At 43.7% G+C, this 15126-nt stretch overlaps 2 protein-coding genes across 2 annotated transcripts; one reads left to right on the top strand and one right to left on the bottom strand.

The window, feature by feature from the left end:
* Nucleotides 1–131: 131 nt before the first annotated feature.
* Nucleotides 132–5986, top strand: LOC142968205 (endophilin-B1-like). The gene is made up of 10 exons (XM_076108004.1): nt 132–661; nt 745–886; nt 1823–1951; nt 2051–2184; nt 2356–2448; nt 2551–2634; nt 2740–2763; nt 3010–3099; nt 3454–3554; nt 3965–5986. The coding sequence occupies exons 1-10, from the start codon at nt 605–607 to the stop codon at nt 4596–4598; spliced, it is 1488 nt and encodes a 495-aa protein (XP_075964119.1). The 5' UTR covers nt 132–604; the 3' UTR covers nt 4599–5986.
* Nucleotides 5987–13559: 7573 nt separating this feature from the next.
* Nucleotides 13560–15045, bottom strand: slc35g2a (solute carrier family 35 member G2a). Its single transcript, XM_076108740.1, has one exon. The coding sequence runs from the start codon at nt 15043–15045 to the stop codon at nt 13690–13692; it is 1356 nt and encodes a 451-aa protein (XP_075964855.1). The 3' UTR covers nt 13560–13689.
* Between the last annotated feature and the right edge of the window lie 81 nt (nt 15046–15126).

The following is a 15126-nucleotide window of genomic DNA, read 5'->3' as shown; positions in this document are numbered from 1 at the left end:
GTCGCAACCGGACGTCTCGGGCACTTTATCATAAAGATATCGGAGGTCTTCTAGAATTATTAAGATTGTAATTATTTTTACCCAGTTTTAAAAGTCCATACATTTCCACTTTTAAACGGCTAGTTTGCTGTTAAACGTCGCTATATTTGTATCAATAATTCAGACGTACACGCTGTGGTTAAGCTAGCGTTAACGACAGCACATTAAAAATCCTAGCAAGGAGACGGAGATAACGGTAACGTACACATAAATAACGCTACACGACAAAAGGGCCACTGCTGTGCCCAACCGCCCGTCGGTGTAACCGTTACTGAAGGTTCGCCGTTATGGTCAAACCGAGGCTGTAAAGCAGCCAACTTGTTAAGAGGAAAGCACTCTCAGTATGGCTTGAGGATAAACTGGCAACAACACACACGCAGGTGCTTGTGTTCGGCTGGTCGGTGTTAACGGACCGTAATCTGGCGAGAGAGTGGCGGTTAACTGTCGAGGCCATGACGAGGTCAGCTGGCCGTTGGTCTCCGGGCTTCTTTTATAGCGAACGGTAGTTTAACCGTTAACGTTCTGTTGGACCACCGAGGACAGGGCGCGACCTTGGGACGTTGACATGGATTTGACGCGGTTGGCTGTGGATGCTGGTCAGTTCATCAACCGGGCTGTTCAGGTAAAAATAAATAAAAAGTCGAGGATAACGTGAGAATTAACGTAAGCTAAACGTTCATAAAACTGCTTGTGGTTCCGCCCCAGTACACGGAGGAGAGTCTCGGTCATGCGGAGAAGACGGAGTTGAACCCCGGGCTGGAGGAGCTCTTTGCCCGGGCAGACGCCACCAGGACCTGGACGGACCAGATAGTCTGCCAGACTGAGGTTTTACTGCAACCCAATTCCGGTGAGAGAATTAAATGTATTGGTATTAGTTAGCTTTACGTCTTAATTATCAAACCCATTTCACTGACCTCTGTCAAAGATACAATATTTACTGCAGACATATACCTTACATCCCTGGTATATTGTCAAAAAGCCTTTTTTTTTTTTTTTTTTACTGTAGACGTTATCTACCAGTATTTATGTATGCTAATATGAACTTCTTAAAACCAAATAGAGACTGTACTGATAAGCGTACCATCTTCATGTTTTCACCAGCCCACAGCCAGTTAAAGACACAAGTGCACCCTAGCCGGTCTACATAAAACCACTAAATGATGACTCTTTACCTCTGGGAACCAGTATTTGATCTCTATTCGATACTGTACAGCTCCTGTATGCTCTTCTGTTTGCTTTCACCGCAAAATTGGCCTGTTCAGATGAATAGGCATGTTTATTCTTTTGCCTCCAATTACCTCCGCTAATGGAATTGTAAGTGGTTGTGGTCTGTAAGGTACGCAGCTGCCAGAAATAATAATAATAATAATCTCGTATGTTTATTCAGCATCGAGGGTATATTTGCAGATCCTATTATCGATCGAGGGCTTTTAGTCTCTCCGCAGAATCCTTTTTGTTTACCTTCGGTTTGGGCTAATGGCAAGAAGCAGCAGTTTGTGGGCAGCTGCCTTCTGTTTTGTTCCACATTGTTTTATGAAATATCCATTTTTAATGCTTGTCTTGAGTAGAATGCAGTATTGAATACATGCAGGAGGTTAGGTAGCCTATTAAGTGTCCTTTGCAGTATCCTGACACTTGTTTTTTTTACTCCCATTTTAAGGTTTGTTTGTGTTCTCATCAGATGTTACAAAGTCATTTGTTTTAGACTGATAGCATCTGCTGAACAAATGTAAAATATTATAATATATAATTCAAATTGAGCTTTCTGACCCCCGATGAACAGGAGCGCGCTTAGAGGACCGGCTGTACGAGCATCTGGATTGGAGCGCCCCCCCTCGGCCTCGTGCACACGAGGTCCTGGGAGACCAAATGACCCAGGCTGGGCTGGAGATGGGGTCCAACACGCCCTATGGTGAGTATACATCATGAGTACAATGTTGATCTGAATAGTACGGCTCACATCACATCAGCAATTTTCAGTCTGTAAATGGAAGTTGTGTTTTCTGTTCAGGAAGTGCACTGCTCAGGTGTGGAGAGGCTCAGAAGCAGCTTGGCGAGGCAGAGAGGAAGTTTGTACAAAGCACCAACATCCACTTTCTCACCCCTCTGAGGAGCTTCACTGAGGGGGAATACGGAGCCATGCAGGTAACACACACACACACACACACACAGAGACACACCCGTCACTGTGGCACACCGTGTACCATTCTCACTAATCGCTTCTCTTTCTTTGTTCTTTTGCTCATGCTCAGTTTCTACATTGTTTGCATGCTTTAACATGGCTATTAAAAACTGTGTTTGTTTGTTTGTTCATAGGCTGAGCGCAAGATGTTGGTGAATAAGCGTTTGGACTTGGACATAGCGAAAACCAGACTGAGAAAAGCACACGAAGCCGACCGAGAGGGCAGAGTGAGTCACAACGTCTGACCTTCGCTTATATAGAAACGTCGCTTTTAAATGAATATCAGTTTTCTTCAGTACGGTTATCGGTTATGGCTTTCTCTTTGTCAGAACCTGAATGCAAACCCGCTGGAAGACGCCTACTTGTCTCATGTCTCCTACATGTTCAGCTTCCTGCGTGTTAAATGGCTAAAGGTCAGTGACGTTAGAGGGATACGAACACTGACAGACACAACTGAACTTGCTGTTTGGGTCATTGAGTAAGTCACATGTCCTCCTCTGTCTCTCTCATCCAATCAGATGTGGGCTCAGGAGATCTCTCAGGTAAGTACATGTTTATCGTTTAAAAGCACACAGGATCTGAAATACAAATTCTTTGTACTGTAATAGAGGGAGATGATATTAACAATGCTACTAGTTTTATAATTGCTTATGGCCCTGTTAGTTGCAGTAATAGTTTTCTTTCTATTGTTCAGCTTATCCAGACCTAAACCCTTCTGGTATTTGTTTTTTGCTATAAAGCTGGACATAATTGTGTGTGTGCGTGTGTGTGTGTGTGTGTGTGTGTAGGCAGAGATGGAGCAGAGGATCTGTCAGAGTCTGTTCGATCGACAGTCAGAAATTACAAGACGAGTTGTGGAAGGAATCAGCAACACTCACGTACGTGAACACAAACACACAGAGTATACGATTCAGACATATCTCTAAAGCTCGGTACACTAGGTGTGTGGATTCTTTTTATCGGTGGGTTTTCTTTCTTTGCAACAGTTATGAGATGAACTGTAAACGCAGACACTCGCAATGAAATATCCAACGCCCGGCAAAACTATTTAGTTTCATTGATTTAATAAATATTTTACTGTAGTTCATCATTCAATATCTCCTCACAATTACAATTTATCGATAAAGGATTTGTTTTTATTTAAGAGTTTTTACTTTTTTTAAATGCAGGCTGTTGATGTTGTTCCTCTGTCTTGTGTTTTATGTGTCTTGGTTGTTGTTTTGTTTCTTCAGACCAACCACATGCGGAGCCTGACTGAGTTTGTGGAAGGTCAGGCCTGTTACTTCAACCAGTGTAACCAACATGCTCAGGAGCTTCAGAAGCAGCTGAACAGGTGTGTGTGCCAGGTTTACAACGCGTACACACTAAAGCTATATTGAAATTAAATAATGCATGGAAGTCCCAAAGACCGAGGCAGCTCTAGGAACAAATCAGCACACAGCTGGGACCAAATCACTAATCAGCCACACAAGCAACACCATGCACCTTCTACTGCAGCGACACCAAACAAACCATTTAACAAACTAAAACAATACTTTGAAACGCTAAATTCAGAGGCCAAATACCATTACAAAATGTACTGTATGTAGCACAGTATGGGATCCAATCCATATTTTATCCAAAGCTATGTTGTTTGCCAACAATCTCGGGACGTTCGGTCTCACAAAAAACACTGTCACTGTTGAAAATCAATTTTAAGCAAATATTATTTATGACTTGGTTATGATTTTGTTCTCCTTGCAGCATTCCAGCAGTCCTCTGCTCCAATAACTGGCAGTCAGCAATTAGCACCGAAGTTAATCAGCCGTCCACAGGCAGCCATGTAGCCAATGAGCCCGTTGGGTTAAATCAGGTCGGCCCGATCCCCATAGTCGTCCACCAAATTCCAGACTTCGACCAGGACTCATGGACTTCAAATCCACTCGCCGCAACTGAAAAAAAAACAGATTCCTCTGTAACCACACAGCCAAATAATAACAACAACAACAACAACAACAACAACACTTTCTTCTCTGATGAGCAAGGACTTGATCATGTCTGCACATCAAATTCGGGTCCGATATCAGCACTCAGCAGAACAGCCAGCGCACAAACCAACAGAGCAACGGCTGCAATAACCAATGGTGCTGGTAGTCAGACAACAACAACAACAACAACTTCCCCACCTTCTGAACTCAGTGGAAACGAGTCGCAGGCAGCAAATGCAGGAGCTAGTGACACCATAACAGTCGATAACATGGCTGTTGACGCTTTGGCGACCAATGGCGTGGCTGTTGAGCCCCAAACAACCAATGAAACCACACACGAGGCGCCCCCTGTTAACGGAGAGGTCCAGGAGTCGGCATCAACAGTCAGGACGTGGTTCAGTAGAAATTAATGTGGGACATGACACCTGGCAAATATCATGTCAGCTGACTCTGATTAGCGCTTCAGCTGATTTAGACCAGTGGCAACTGGCATTGTGGATCCAAGAATTATAAAAGAACAGATACACAATCATTGTAACATGTGGTATGGTAACAACTTTAAGTAATCCCATAGGGAGGATAATGTGAAGTGGTTGTAAAAGTGCTTATATTTTAAAAAAGTGATTTAGTGCCACAATCATTTTAGCCTTTAACAAGTTGTATAAAAATGATGACTGTTGTGTATCAGTCCCCTCTTGTGGCAATGGACGTAATATTTCCTGGTGTGTGATTGTGAAAGGTAGTTTTTCACTCCGTGAAACTAAATCTTTATTTACGTTAACGCTAAATGCGAGAACTGATGAAGCTTTGTGCCAAGTGTATGCGTGTGTGTGATTGTTCATGTGTGAGTGTGACCATGTCTGTCGGAGAACCCATGTACACACTGTCACTTGTGTTTACAGCTTACCCAAACCTCTTACCCCTTGAAAGAGGTGTGTGTGTCTATGTATGTAACTCTGCCACCTCTTGACTTGCATTACTGCAAGTTGAGGTCATTTTCCATATGACGCGTGCTATTTGCATGTGTTTAGGAGTCCAGCGAGGTGCTAAAACACCATGCTGAACAAGGCCCTTATGCTGTAGCATGGTATGAAATATGTGTCCTCATATATACGCACTGGGGTGTTTCCCCCTGCACGGTCTAATCACATACTCACTTTTACCCTATTAAAGCCCCCACTAGGTGAACTGGGTAGAAGTTTCCAGGTCCAGATGTTGTTAATTTTCTTCGTGAGGGCAGCCCTGCTCCACCGCGGTCCGCTCTGGGGACCCTGGACAGAAACACACACATTAGCGCTGACCCTTCTGATGTAATCGCCCAACTCTTTGCTCTAAACATTTATTTTTTTCTAATGTTGAAAATTATTCTAATTACTGTTGTAGCATTTTTATTTTGTGTTTTCTTTTAATTAATTTTTTTTTGCTCTTTCACGATGATATTGATTACATTTATATTATTATACAAATTATATTATAATTATCACTATATAAAATGAATGGTTGGGAGTAAGTTTCACCACTTTAACCTTTATTATTAGAGAAGGAAAGATTTCTTTTCTGAAGATAAAAGTTTGTTGAACTTATTAATTGATGATTCTCTTCTACCTACGTTGATCGTTATTTCATTCTTATATTCATGTTGGACTCTTTATGTCATCTGAACTTCAGTATAAAAGTACTTTTCACACATCAAATGTATAACAATTTACATTCAAGTTAATGTATTAAAAGTACAATGAAATGACTGAAGCTGGCACTTTATTTGTATTCATTATGTGTATAATTTGTGTTTGTGTATTTAAACATTTTGTAAACTTGTTATAAATGACTAAATGTTTAAGAACTAGTGTTCTGGATGTTTATTTGTCTCATTTAACCTGTTTTATATATCGGAGAGATAAACGTTCAAATGACTTCAGCTTGTTAAACAGAATTTATTCCAGACATCTTAACAAAAACAGATTTCAGAAACTGTTCCTTTCTGTTTTCATAAGTTATATTCATTCATACTCTCTTCTTCGTTGGTTCTGGTCTAACGACCTTGACTAGCTCCCGACACAGACCAGGTAACCCCCTCCTCCCCTCTGCTCTACTAATCACAGGCTATATCAAGTTATATTGTTCCAACTGTTCTGAAACTCATATATAGTTTCTATTGTACAGCTTTTTTTTCCATTTTATTCTATTATGTTAGTTACCTTCTGGCCTTAAAGGCACTGAGGTCATACCACTGCAGTGTGAAGGTGAGTGAAGTGAAGAATATCTAAGTAATCACCAAGTGTCACAAGTCAATTTAATGCTGTATATTGTGTAATGTTGCATTATTATAAACCCTTTATAATTACAGGTTTTACATGAATTTCCATAACATGGTTTGTTATGGAAAAGTCTTGCAAATCCATATGGTGAAGTACATAGTGAACAAGGAACCAGAGTCTCATTATAGTGGGTGGGTAGCTCTTAAAAGAGCCGTTGTGTGGTGCTGCCCGGTGAGCGTGCTCGGCCAGCTGAAATCTAAGACTGCGTCCGGAGGTCTCGACGGTGGCGTCCAGTGTGGATCTTTTGTTCTCCTGTCGAGGTGTTTCAGTTATTTTCCTCGTTAAAATGTGTTGCTCCGCAATGTACTTTCTCATATCATTTACACACACCATCAGCTCCAGATTGAGGTGTTGATCGGGCTTCCCAGGCCTCTAGTCATAAAGCCATGCTGACACAGTGTGAAGCTTGGCTTGTTTCACCGATTGCAGTATTGTTAATTGTCTCAACAGGATAATTAGGTCAGGTGGTGCAACCTCAAAACAGTAAGTGTGTTTGTCTCATGAGTTTCGCTCCCACTTCTTCACCACTTTCCTGTCTGAGGCTGTGCGAACAGATTGGATCGATCAAGCGCAGCTTCTGTGATATTGACCAGAGTGCAGTCAGGAGGCCTTTGGCGCAATACCCCCATAAACACTTCTGTTGCACCACTACTTCAACTCGACATTCTAGAGGCGCCTCACAGGAAGCACGGCCAGTGCTTGAAGACAGATTAGATAGTGTTTCGTTCCTGTAACTTTCCTCTGACTCAACCAAACAAGAATAGATTTTCCTCAATCTGTCCCTAGCTGCTCATGAGTGTGTTTCCAGCACATTGATACAGCAAGTCCCTGCTATGTTTCCTATTTTTTATTTTATTTTTGTATCATTGCATCCTGTCCGTCAGCAGAGATGGCAGCTCTCTCTCTCTCTCTCTCTCTCTCTCTCTCTCTCTCTCTCTCTCTCTCTGGTCTTTTCTGGATGGTGTGCTCTTGTGTGATACAGGAAGGAAACTGTTCTGCAGGTCTGGTTGACATGAGTGAGTTAGGAAAGCAGATAAAGGGAATTGGGATGTTTGTAATTATATTTGGCTCTGTTCTTTCTGCTACCTGAGGGGCACAGACACAGATAACATTTCTATGGGCAGGTACCGTATATTATTTTGTATTTAATTCAACCAGCTAAATCCCACTGAGGTTGGAAACCTCTTGTGCAAGCGATACCTGAACAACACAATGCAGACAAAATAATAGAAACACAGGCAACAGATAAAACAATACATAAAATAGGTAGTAAAACTGAAATAAAGCTGATGGTAGGCTGAACAGATCAGGGAGTCATTTACCAGAGTTTTCACTACACCGTCTATAAATAGAATACCTTTATCAAACCAAATACCTTGATATTTGTAACCAGGACATTCTGTTCTCTTCCCCTTAGCTTTAACATTGACCACAATATCTACAGGCCACCTTTTAGGATTAGAAAATAACATCAAATTGTATTTATCTGCACGCTGCATGTGTTTGAGTTGAGTGATAATAGGGAAAAATGGTAGTGAGTGAAAAAAGAAAAGTGGGCCAAGCACAGAGTCTTGAGGTACTCTATTTAGTAAGTCCGTTTGAACTGTGCCCATTGACTTTGACACATTCAGTCCTACCTGAGAGATGATTACGAAACCAGCAGGCCATGGTCCACAGTATCAAAGGCTTTTCTTAGCTCAGGTAGCTATTATTTTGAATCCTGACTGTTTCTCACTGCAGTTTTTAGTACAGCAGTAAGCTATAACATTACCATACACTATTTTTAAACATAGAAGTCTGTTATATTCTTACAATAGCTCTATTGTTTTGCAGTACACTGTTTTCCAATCATATCTCCATGGTTTCCTCTCCTCCCCCATCTACATATTGGGTATAAAACGAGGATACACCCTGTTCTCATAAAACTGGCTTGTGTTGGCGAACTTTGCTGCGTTAGTGTTAATATGTGTTTATTCAAAATTTAAGTCCTGTTGGTGTTTTATATTTTAGCCTACGAAGTTCTGCTGACAACACCCACTGTCCCAGTTTCCCTGACATCTCTGGTTTCATTGAAACAAACCAGACGACATGATCTGTTCTACTTCTCTCCGATCTGAATAGAATTTGTGCTGATACTCTCCTCAAATCCGACTTTCATAGAGGAAAAAGATGAAAACACCAACTGTTTCTGACATGCATAAACTGAATTTTGTATGACACCTGTATCACAACTACAAGATCATATAAGTGTATTGCTTTCTTGAGGGGATCATAATTGTTGAATTTAATGGAAGTGGGACAGGGAAATGCACACAATGTTGCAATGAGGAAAGGAAAAAGTATGTAAGTTTCCTCTGTCCCTCTCTAGCTTTCCTCACCAACTATCCTTTCTCTCTCTGTCGGTCCATCTCTTCCTCTGCAGGTTCTGTTTTCCTGAGATAAACCTGCCAGCTTCCATCCCAATTAGTCCCTCTGCTCCTATTACAAGCTGCCAAACAGAGAAAATCATACATAGTTACTGGCAGACTTGCTGACATCTGCAGGGGGAGCTCCATCTGGAGGTCTGCAGAGAGTAGAGAGGTCAAGGTTTTTCCTCTGACCATGACTTGTCATACTTCTGCTGCTTAACCCCAACACCTGTTGACCACAGATCGACAGGGGAGCCAGGCAACAAAATACAGCCAGAAAGCAAATTTTGCAGCGTTGCTTCGCAACAATATTTAATTTCAAGTGGTAAAAACATCATTGTCATCACAGTCATTGCAAGCTTAAAATATAATCCAGATTCTGCAATGTTGCAATTTATTTTGGTTAAGGGATTTGGTGTTGATGGACGGAGCAGGGAGTGATTCTGGCTCATCTTGAAAAGGCAGACAGACCTAGAGAGAGAGTGTGGACTGAAATATCCTGTGAACACTATGATGTTAACAATGGCGGTAGAGGCCAGTGGCACTCACAGCGATGTATGCTTCCTGCAATGACAATGATTATTAGATTTTGCCCATTGATTAGCCTGGTATAGAGCATTTTTAAAATCAGTTTGGTATATACCTAACCCATGTCCTACGTACATATAGAATAATTTACTATATATGCTACAACTACTACTGTATTTATTTGAATACAAATTTTCACTCCGTTTAAATTTGATTTCTTCATCTTATTTATACAATTTCTATTTGTGTCGCTAAAACTATGTGTCATTGTGCAATCCTCTGTTGTTAATGACAATAAAGCTGAACCTTGACAGATTTTAAAGCTCAAATATTCCCAAATATATCAAGAAATTAGGTGGGGACGAACACTTGTAAGATAGGTTGAGAATCAAAATACTTAAGTGAGTCTTCATAGCTGCTGCTGCTGAACAGCAGACACATGCGACAGTTCCGGGATAATGCTAAAAACCTACTGTAACAGTACAAGTCAGCAAACTGCCCCAGTTATGTCAGTTATACAGCAATATATATCTTATAATATCTTAACAATATCTATCTTACCGCAATATATAACACAAGCCATAATAAGCTACTGCCTGCACCAAATCAAGTAAAACGACAGTAGGTTATTTTTACTTCCATATGTTTCAGTTATTTTAAGCAACAGTTTTCTTTTCCCTCCATCCCTTTCTATTCACCGTAGCTTTCCCTGTGCCCCTTAACTCACCCTCTCTTTCCTCATAATGCCCCTATATTTCCCCACTCAGTTTGACTTTTGACATATTACCTCCACTGAAGCATTACTCACCCAACCTCCACAGCACCCCCACCTCTGTCCCACCCTCCTCCACCTCCCTCCTTCTTCCCTTGTGCTGAGTTTATAAGCCAGCACCCGCGACAGTTGGCTCAGTGTGAAGAACTTTAAATATAGTGAAGAGGGAGCAGCTGAGAATCTGGGTGAAGAACACAAAACTTTCATGATATTTTAAAAAAAGCAACACATTCAGAGCTTCATCATGCATGTGGTCAGGATCTGGCGTGTGCTGTGTGTGCTTGGCTTCGTGGGTGCATCCTTGTGTGTGAATGAGCTTGAGTATCAAGGGAACTACGCAGACAACTATGACAACGAGATCTCTCCGGGCCAGCAGGACGGTGAGTTATGTTTATTGGTCCTTTCGTCTCTTTTATTCCCTGCTTGCTTGAACAGATGGCTTTGTCTTTGTGAAGAATTTGTCCTCAGCTGAAATGCTCAATTTCAATAAGCCAATCAAATAAATCTTATTGGCTTTGATTAAGAATACATCCTCACACTTTGATTTATTAGTTTTGAAGGGTAAGCAAAGGTGTCCCGCAGGGGTCTATTGTTGGTCCACTTCTATTAACTATATACTTTTTTTTTTTAAAGTCAACGTAAATATAATTTTGTACAGATCATAGACTGGACTTGCATTGTACATTTCTTATGTAAAACCCTCGACAGAAGATACTATCTCTGCTCTCTCTGATCACATCAAAATAGATTAAATACAATGTCCGCTCACAGGTCATTTTAACTTTAACAAGCAAAGCTATGGGTTTTAAATACTACTAAGTGAGATGAATAACAAAACGTTTTGAAATTAAAATCCTTAAATCAAAAAAAGTAAAACACTATACTCAAGTAAATTGGATGCTGCATGTAACTGTTTTCTGTAACGCGGAACCACTGTATATAAGTAAACTTTAGGTAGTAACTTGCAGTTTGCCATAAGCAAAGGGCAAACACAAAATGTAGTCATCGTGCACAACTAAAATTTGTGCACAACTATAACTGATGCATCCCTCTGGTTGTTGTCTACAGGAGAAACTCCAACCACACCATGCCAGGCTGCAGATGTCTCCCGCTGGGACAAGCTTTTCATCACTCTGGAGGACTCCCACATGAGGCAGAACATGCTGCTGGAGTCTCTGGAGCAATGTTGCAGAGGTATGGTCTCTCTCAGGACACAGATGGACAAGCTGGCCGAGGTGACATGCCAGCAGTGTCTACCCAGCCTGGAGTCATCTTGCAGGGCGCGAGCCGAGCAGGTGAATGCCAGACTGCAACAAGGCTTGCTGGAGCTCCGGGAGGAGGACGCAGAGAGGGAGAGAAGGTTGAACGCTACGTTGCACCGGCTTCTGCACAGTGGCCATGAGGCGAACGCCCGGCTGAAGCGGCTGGAGGAAGGTGGAGGCCACAGAGCGGTGCCTTCTGGAGCAACAGGCAGTGGGATGGGGCGCCTACCAACACCAAGACCTGGGGGTTTAGGAGCAGCATTTGGCCTGGGAATGAAGCCATTCACATCTGGCCTGGAGACGCAGGAAGATACTTCATCCCTGGACATGGCCACAATGGAAAAGGCCCTGGTTGCCGCAACAACAGAGCTGCAGAAGGTTCACCTGCAGCTGAGCAGACTGATGGAGCAGGCAGGAAGGACAGAGGAGACACATGAATTGCCAAGAGGCAAAATATAATATAAGATGTACCGGGGACTGTGGTAATGATTTTGCACACACTCGGTTTCTTTTTTACTTGTGAGCATGTTTTTGTCTGGTGACAATGACTTTAAATGTACCATAAATGTTGTGGCTTCACTGTAATGAATAAAAACGAATTAATCTACCTAATCAGCCTCATGGAACGGTTTCCTCCCTCCTCCCACGCAGTAATGAACTCATTTTCAGACGTTCACACCCATGCCCACACTTTCATTCGTCAGTGCATGTGTTGTATCCTTACACCACTACCTCAATGTTTGTGTAGTTGTGGTGGTGTCTGCAGATACCGACAGCCACAAGGAAGTGTCTCAGAGGTTTTGGATGGTGTTCAGTTCTGGGCAGGTCTCTCCCTCTCATTAGCTGCTTTAAGAGTGTCACAATTTACGATGCTCAGAGTGTTTATGCTGAATGAAACCCTGCCAGAGCTATGACACTGCCGCCAGCCTGTCCCTCCTGCAACCGCACACACACACACACACACGTTCATTGTTCTGAACCACACAATGGCTGATATTGACTGGAGGTACGTTCTGTGTTAATTATTATAATTATAATATACATTTAGGTAGTTTAATCTGTCACAAAACATCATACTTAACTGTGTGTCAAATCTTATCCGGCAGAGAAACTAGTAACTAGCTGTCAAATAAATGTTACTCTAAAATGTAGTAGAGTATATTGAGACACGTAAAATACAGTACAAGTACCTACAGATTGTGACTAAATGTAAAATGTTACATTCCACCGAATGTAGGAAATAAAATAGCAATAAATCACATTTAAACCAAATGTGATTTTAATTAGGCCAGCCTTCTGACATCACATCATTTTTCTCTAATGAAAGGCCTACAACCATGGCATGAATGGATACTTGTGCCCATGCCTTTTTGTGTGTGTGTGTGTCTTTCCTCAAAGACTTCAAAGACTTCCTACTAAATCAGTTTCAATAGCTTCGTCGTGTCATCTCATGTTGGCGATTCATTCATTTTTTAACACAAATACAAAGAAGAGAAAAGGAAAGCAGGAGGCTAACGATGAGTAAAATAGAGGAGGAGAGGCCCAGAAGAGACGAGTGACGGTGCTTATGTGTCTGACATTTAGGTATAAGACACAAAGAACAGTGTCAGAATCAGCCAGCTAGCCAGACACGCAGCACAATACCCAGCGACCAGCAGCCCAACTTTCTACCCCGGCCTCCTTCTCTTTCACCTCTGTTTCATCATCTGCCATCACTCTCCTTTCTCTCTTGCGTCTTATCTGTCTGCCAATCCCATCATCTTCTCTCGCTCTACCAGCATTTATCTTCCTTTCATTGTGTCTCGCTGCTCTCTCGTGCCTCCCATCTCTTGCTTTCTCGCTCGTTCGCCAGCAGCCAAATAGATGGCATCAATCCTTGGCAAACCCTCAGCTGGCTGACATGACACTCCTGTGAAATGTAGCCAATACATTCTCTCTCTCTCTCTCTCACACACACACACACACACTGAAGGAGATGAGATCCTAATTAGAAGTGGCTTCAGGAATGCATCGTGTTCAACAGAGAGATTTTAATGTCACATCACATAGTCACTTTAACAGACAACACAATATTGGCACTTTCTCAAAAGCAAAGAGGACAATACAAAATCGATAAAGCTCCAATAAACATTTAGCAGTCTCTTATGTACACCGGAACCAATCTCATCAAGGAGGGAGTCAGGGGAAGACAAGGAGGAGGTGTCAAGAGATGCCTATTTGATAGGTGAGTCCAGAATCTCCTCATACTCTTCCCTTTGGCGCCGCCCTCCCCCACGGGCTGGCAGCAGCTTTATCGCAACCAGCCAACTGACGCTCAGTATGACCATCACGTTCCCGACCACCTCCGGCGCGGTGGGAGCCAATGGCAGCACCGCCAGATGCAGCAGCATGGCAACGGGTACCTCCAGGCTCTGAGAGGCAGAGACCAGAGCAGGGTGGAGTCGGGTGAGGGCGTGCGTCATCCCCAGAAAGGCTGCTACCGAGCATGCAACCAGGCCCAGGACCAGACTCCAGGCTGGGGCACTCGAAGGCCAGGACCAGCCCTCCTGGAGCAGAGCCAAGGAGGCCGGGGCGAGCAGGCAGCCCGTCCAGCTTACTGTGAACAAAGCTGTGCCCACTCCCACCCTCTCCTTCAGGGAGCGATACCCAACCAGTGCCAAAGCCATCCACAGCCCTGCAAGAGCTGAAAGAGACCAACCAAACGCACCCCTCCAGAACACGACCGGGTCAGTCGGTGAATCTGAGTTACTGTCGTCCGCTGTGGGAAGTAACACAAGCCCCAAACCGCACAGTCCTGCAGTTATGGTGATCCCATCAGCCAATCCAAGCCTCTCCTCCAGGAGCAGGAAGGCCAGGGTCGCTGACAGCGCCGTGGTCGCCAGGCGCCAGGTCGTCGTGGCGTTTCCAGGAGAGACGAAGGTTAAGGAGGCGTAGGCGCAGCAGAGGGAGAGAGAGTAGGCGACGCCGTAACAGAGCAGACGTAGACGGTAGCCCGCCGGTCCGAAAGGGTTCTCCCCCCTGTGCAGTGGTACGGCCACAGAAAGGAGCTGGACGACGGACCGAACCAAGAGCAGAAACAGGGGGCCCAGGCTGAAGCGTTCAGAGGCCACGCGGGTCAAAACAATCAAACAGCCGTGCGCCAGCGCCGCACCTAGTAGCCCGACCCAGGTGAGCCGAGACGCAGACACAGACGCCTCCCCGAAACTGGCCAGCTGTTCCCCTACTCCTTTCCCAGCCCCCTTGGCTGCTCTGGGTCCCCCCTCGTTGCCATCTCCTCCTGCGGCAGCCTGAGGTTTGCTAGTCGTGTCTTTGTCTTTGGACCCAAACAGAGTCAGGGGCCACTTCCTGCCCTCCGTCAGCTGTTTCTTGTCTGAAGTCTCCTCCAGGAAGGAGCCAAAGTCCTCAAAAGACGGAGCGTCATCGTAGCCCTCGTCCCCTGGCTGGGGGAAGTGTGTGTGTACTCCAGGTTGAGGGGAGTAGGGGGTGTGCGTGGCGTACTTGGCTGTGACGGTGTGAGGGTGGATCTTTACCCTCTTCTTCGAGCTGCTCAGGAGGTGAGTGGACTCCATTTTAAAACTGCAATGACCACAGACACCTGCGAGGGAAAGGACACTTTAGAACCACACACAACATACAACACACGCTGCTGC

The sequence above is a fragment of the Anarhichas minor genome, unplaced genomic scaffold (genome assembly GCF_050575085.1).
Source record: "Anarhichas minor isolate MPS153535 unplaced genomic scaffold, ASM5057508v1 ptg000040l, whole genome shotgun sequence".
Classification (NCBI taxonomy): domain Eukaryota; kingdom Metazoa; phylum Chordata; class Actinopteri; order Perciformes; family Anarhichadidae; genus Anarhichas; species Anarhichas minor.
This window is presented reverse-complemented; position numbering and strand designations above follow the sequence as displayed.

What these genes read in the sequence shown, in the direction of transcription:
- slc35g2a (XM_076108740.1), bottom strand. Translation starts at nt 15,045, where the DNA reads ATGGAGTCCACTCACCTCCTGAGCAGCTCGAAGAAGAGGGTAAAGATC.
- LOC142968205 (XM_076108004.1), top strand. Translation starts at nt 605, where the DNA reads ATGGATTTGACGCGGTTGGCTGTGGATGCTGGTCAGTTCATCAACCGG. An exon ending in TCATCAACCGGGCTGTTCAG is followed by an intron (nt 662 to 744) that starts GTAAAAATAAAT and finishes GTTCCGCCCCAG; the next exon opens with TACACGGAGGAGAGTCTCGG. An exon ending in TTTACTGCAACCCAATTCCG is followed by an intron (nt 887 to 1,822) that starts GTGAGAGAATTA and finishes CCCGATGAACAG; the next exon opens with GAGCGCGCTTAGAGGACCGG.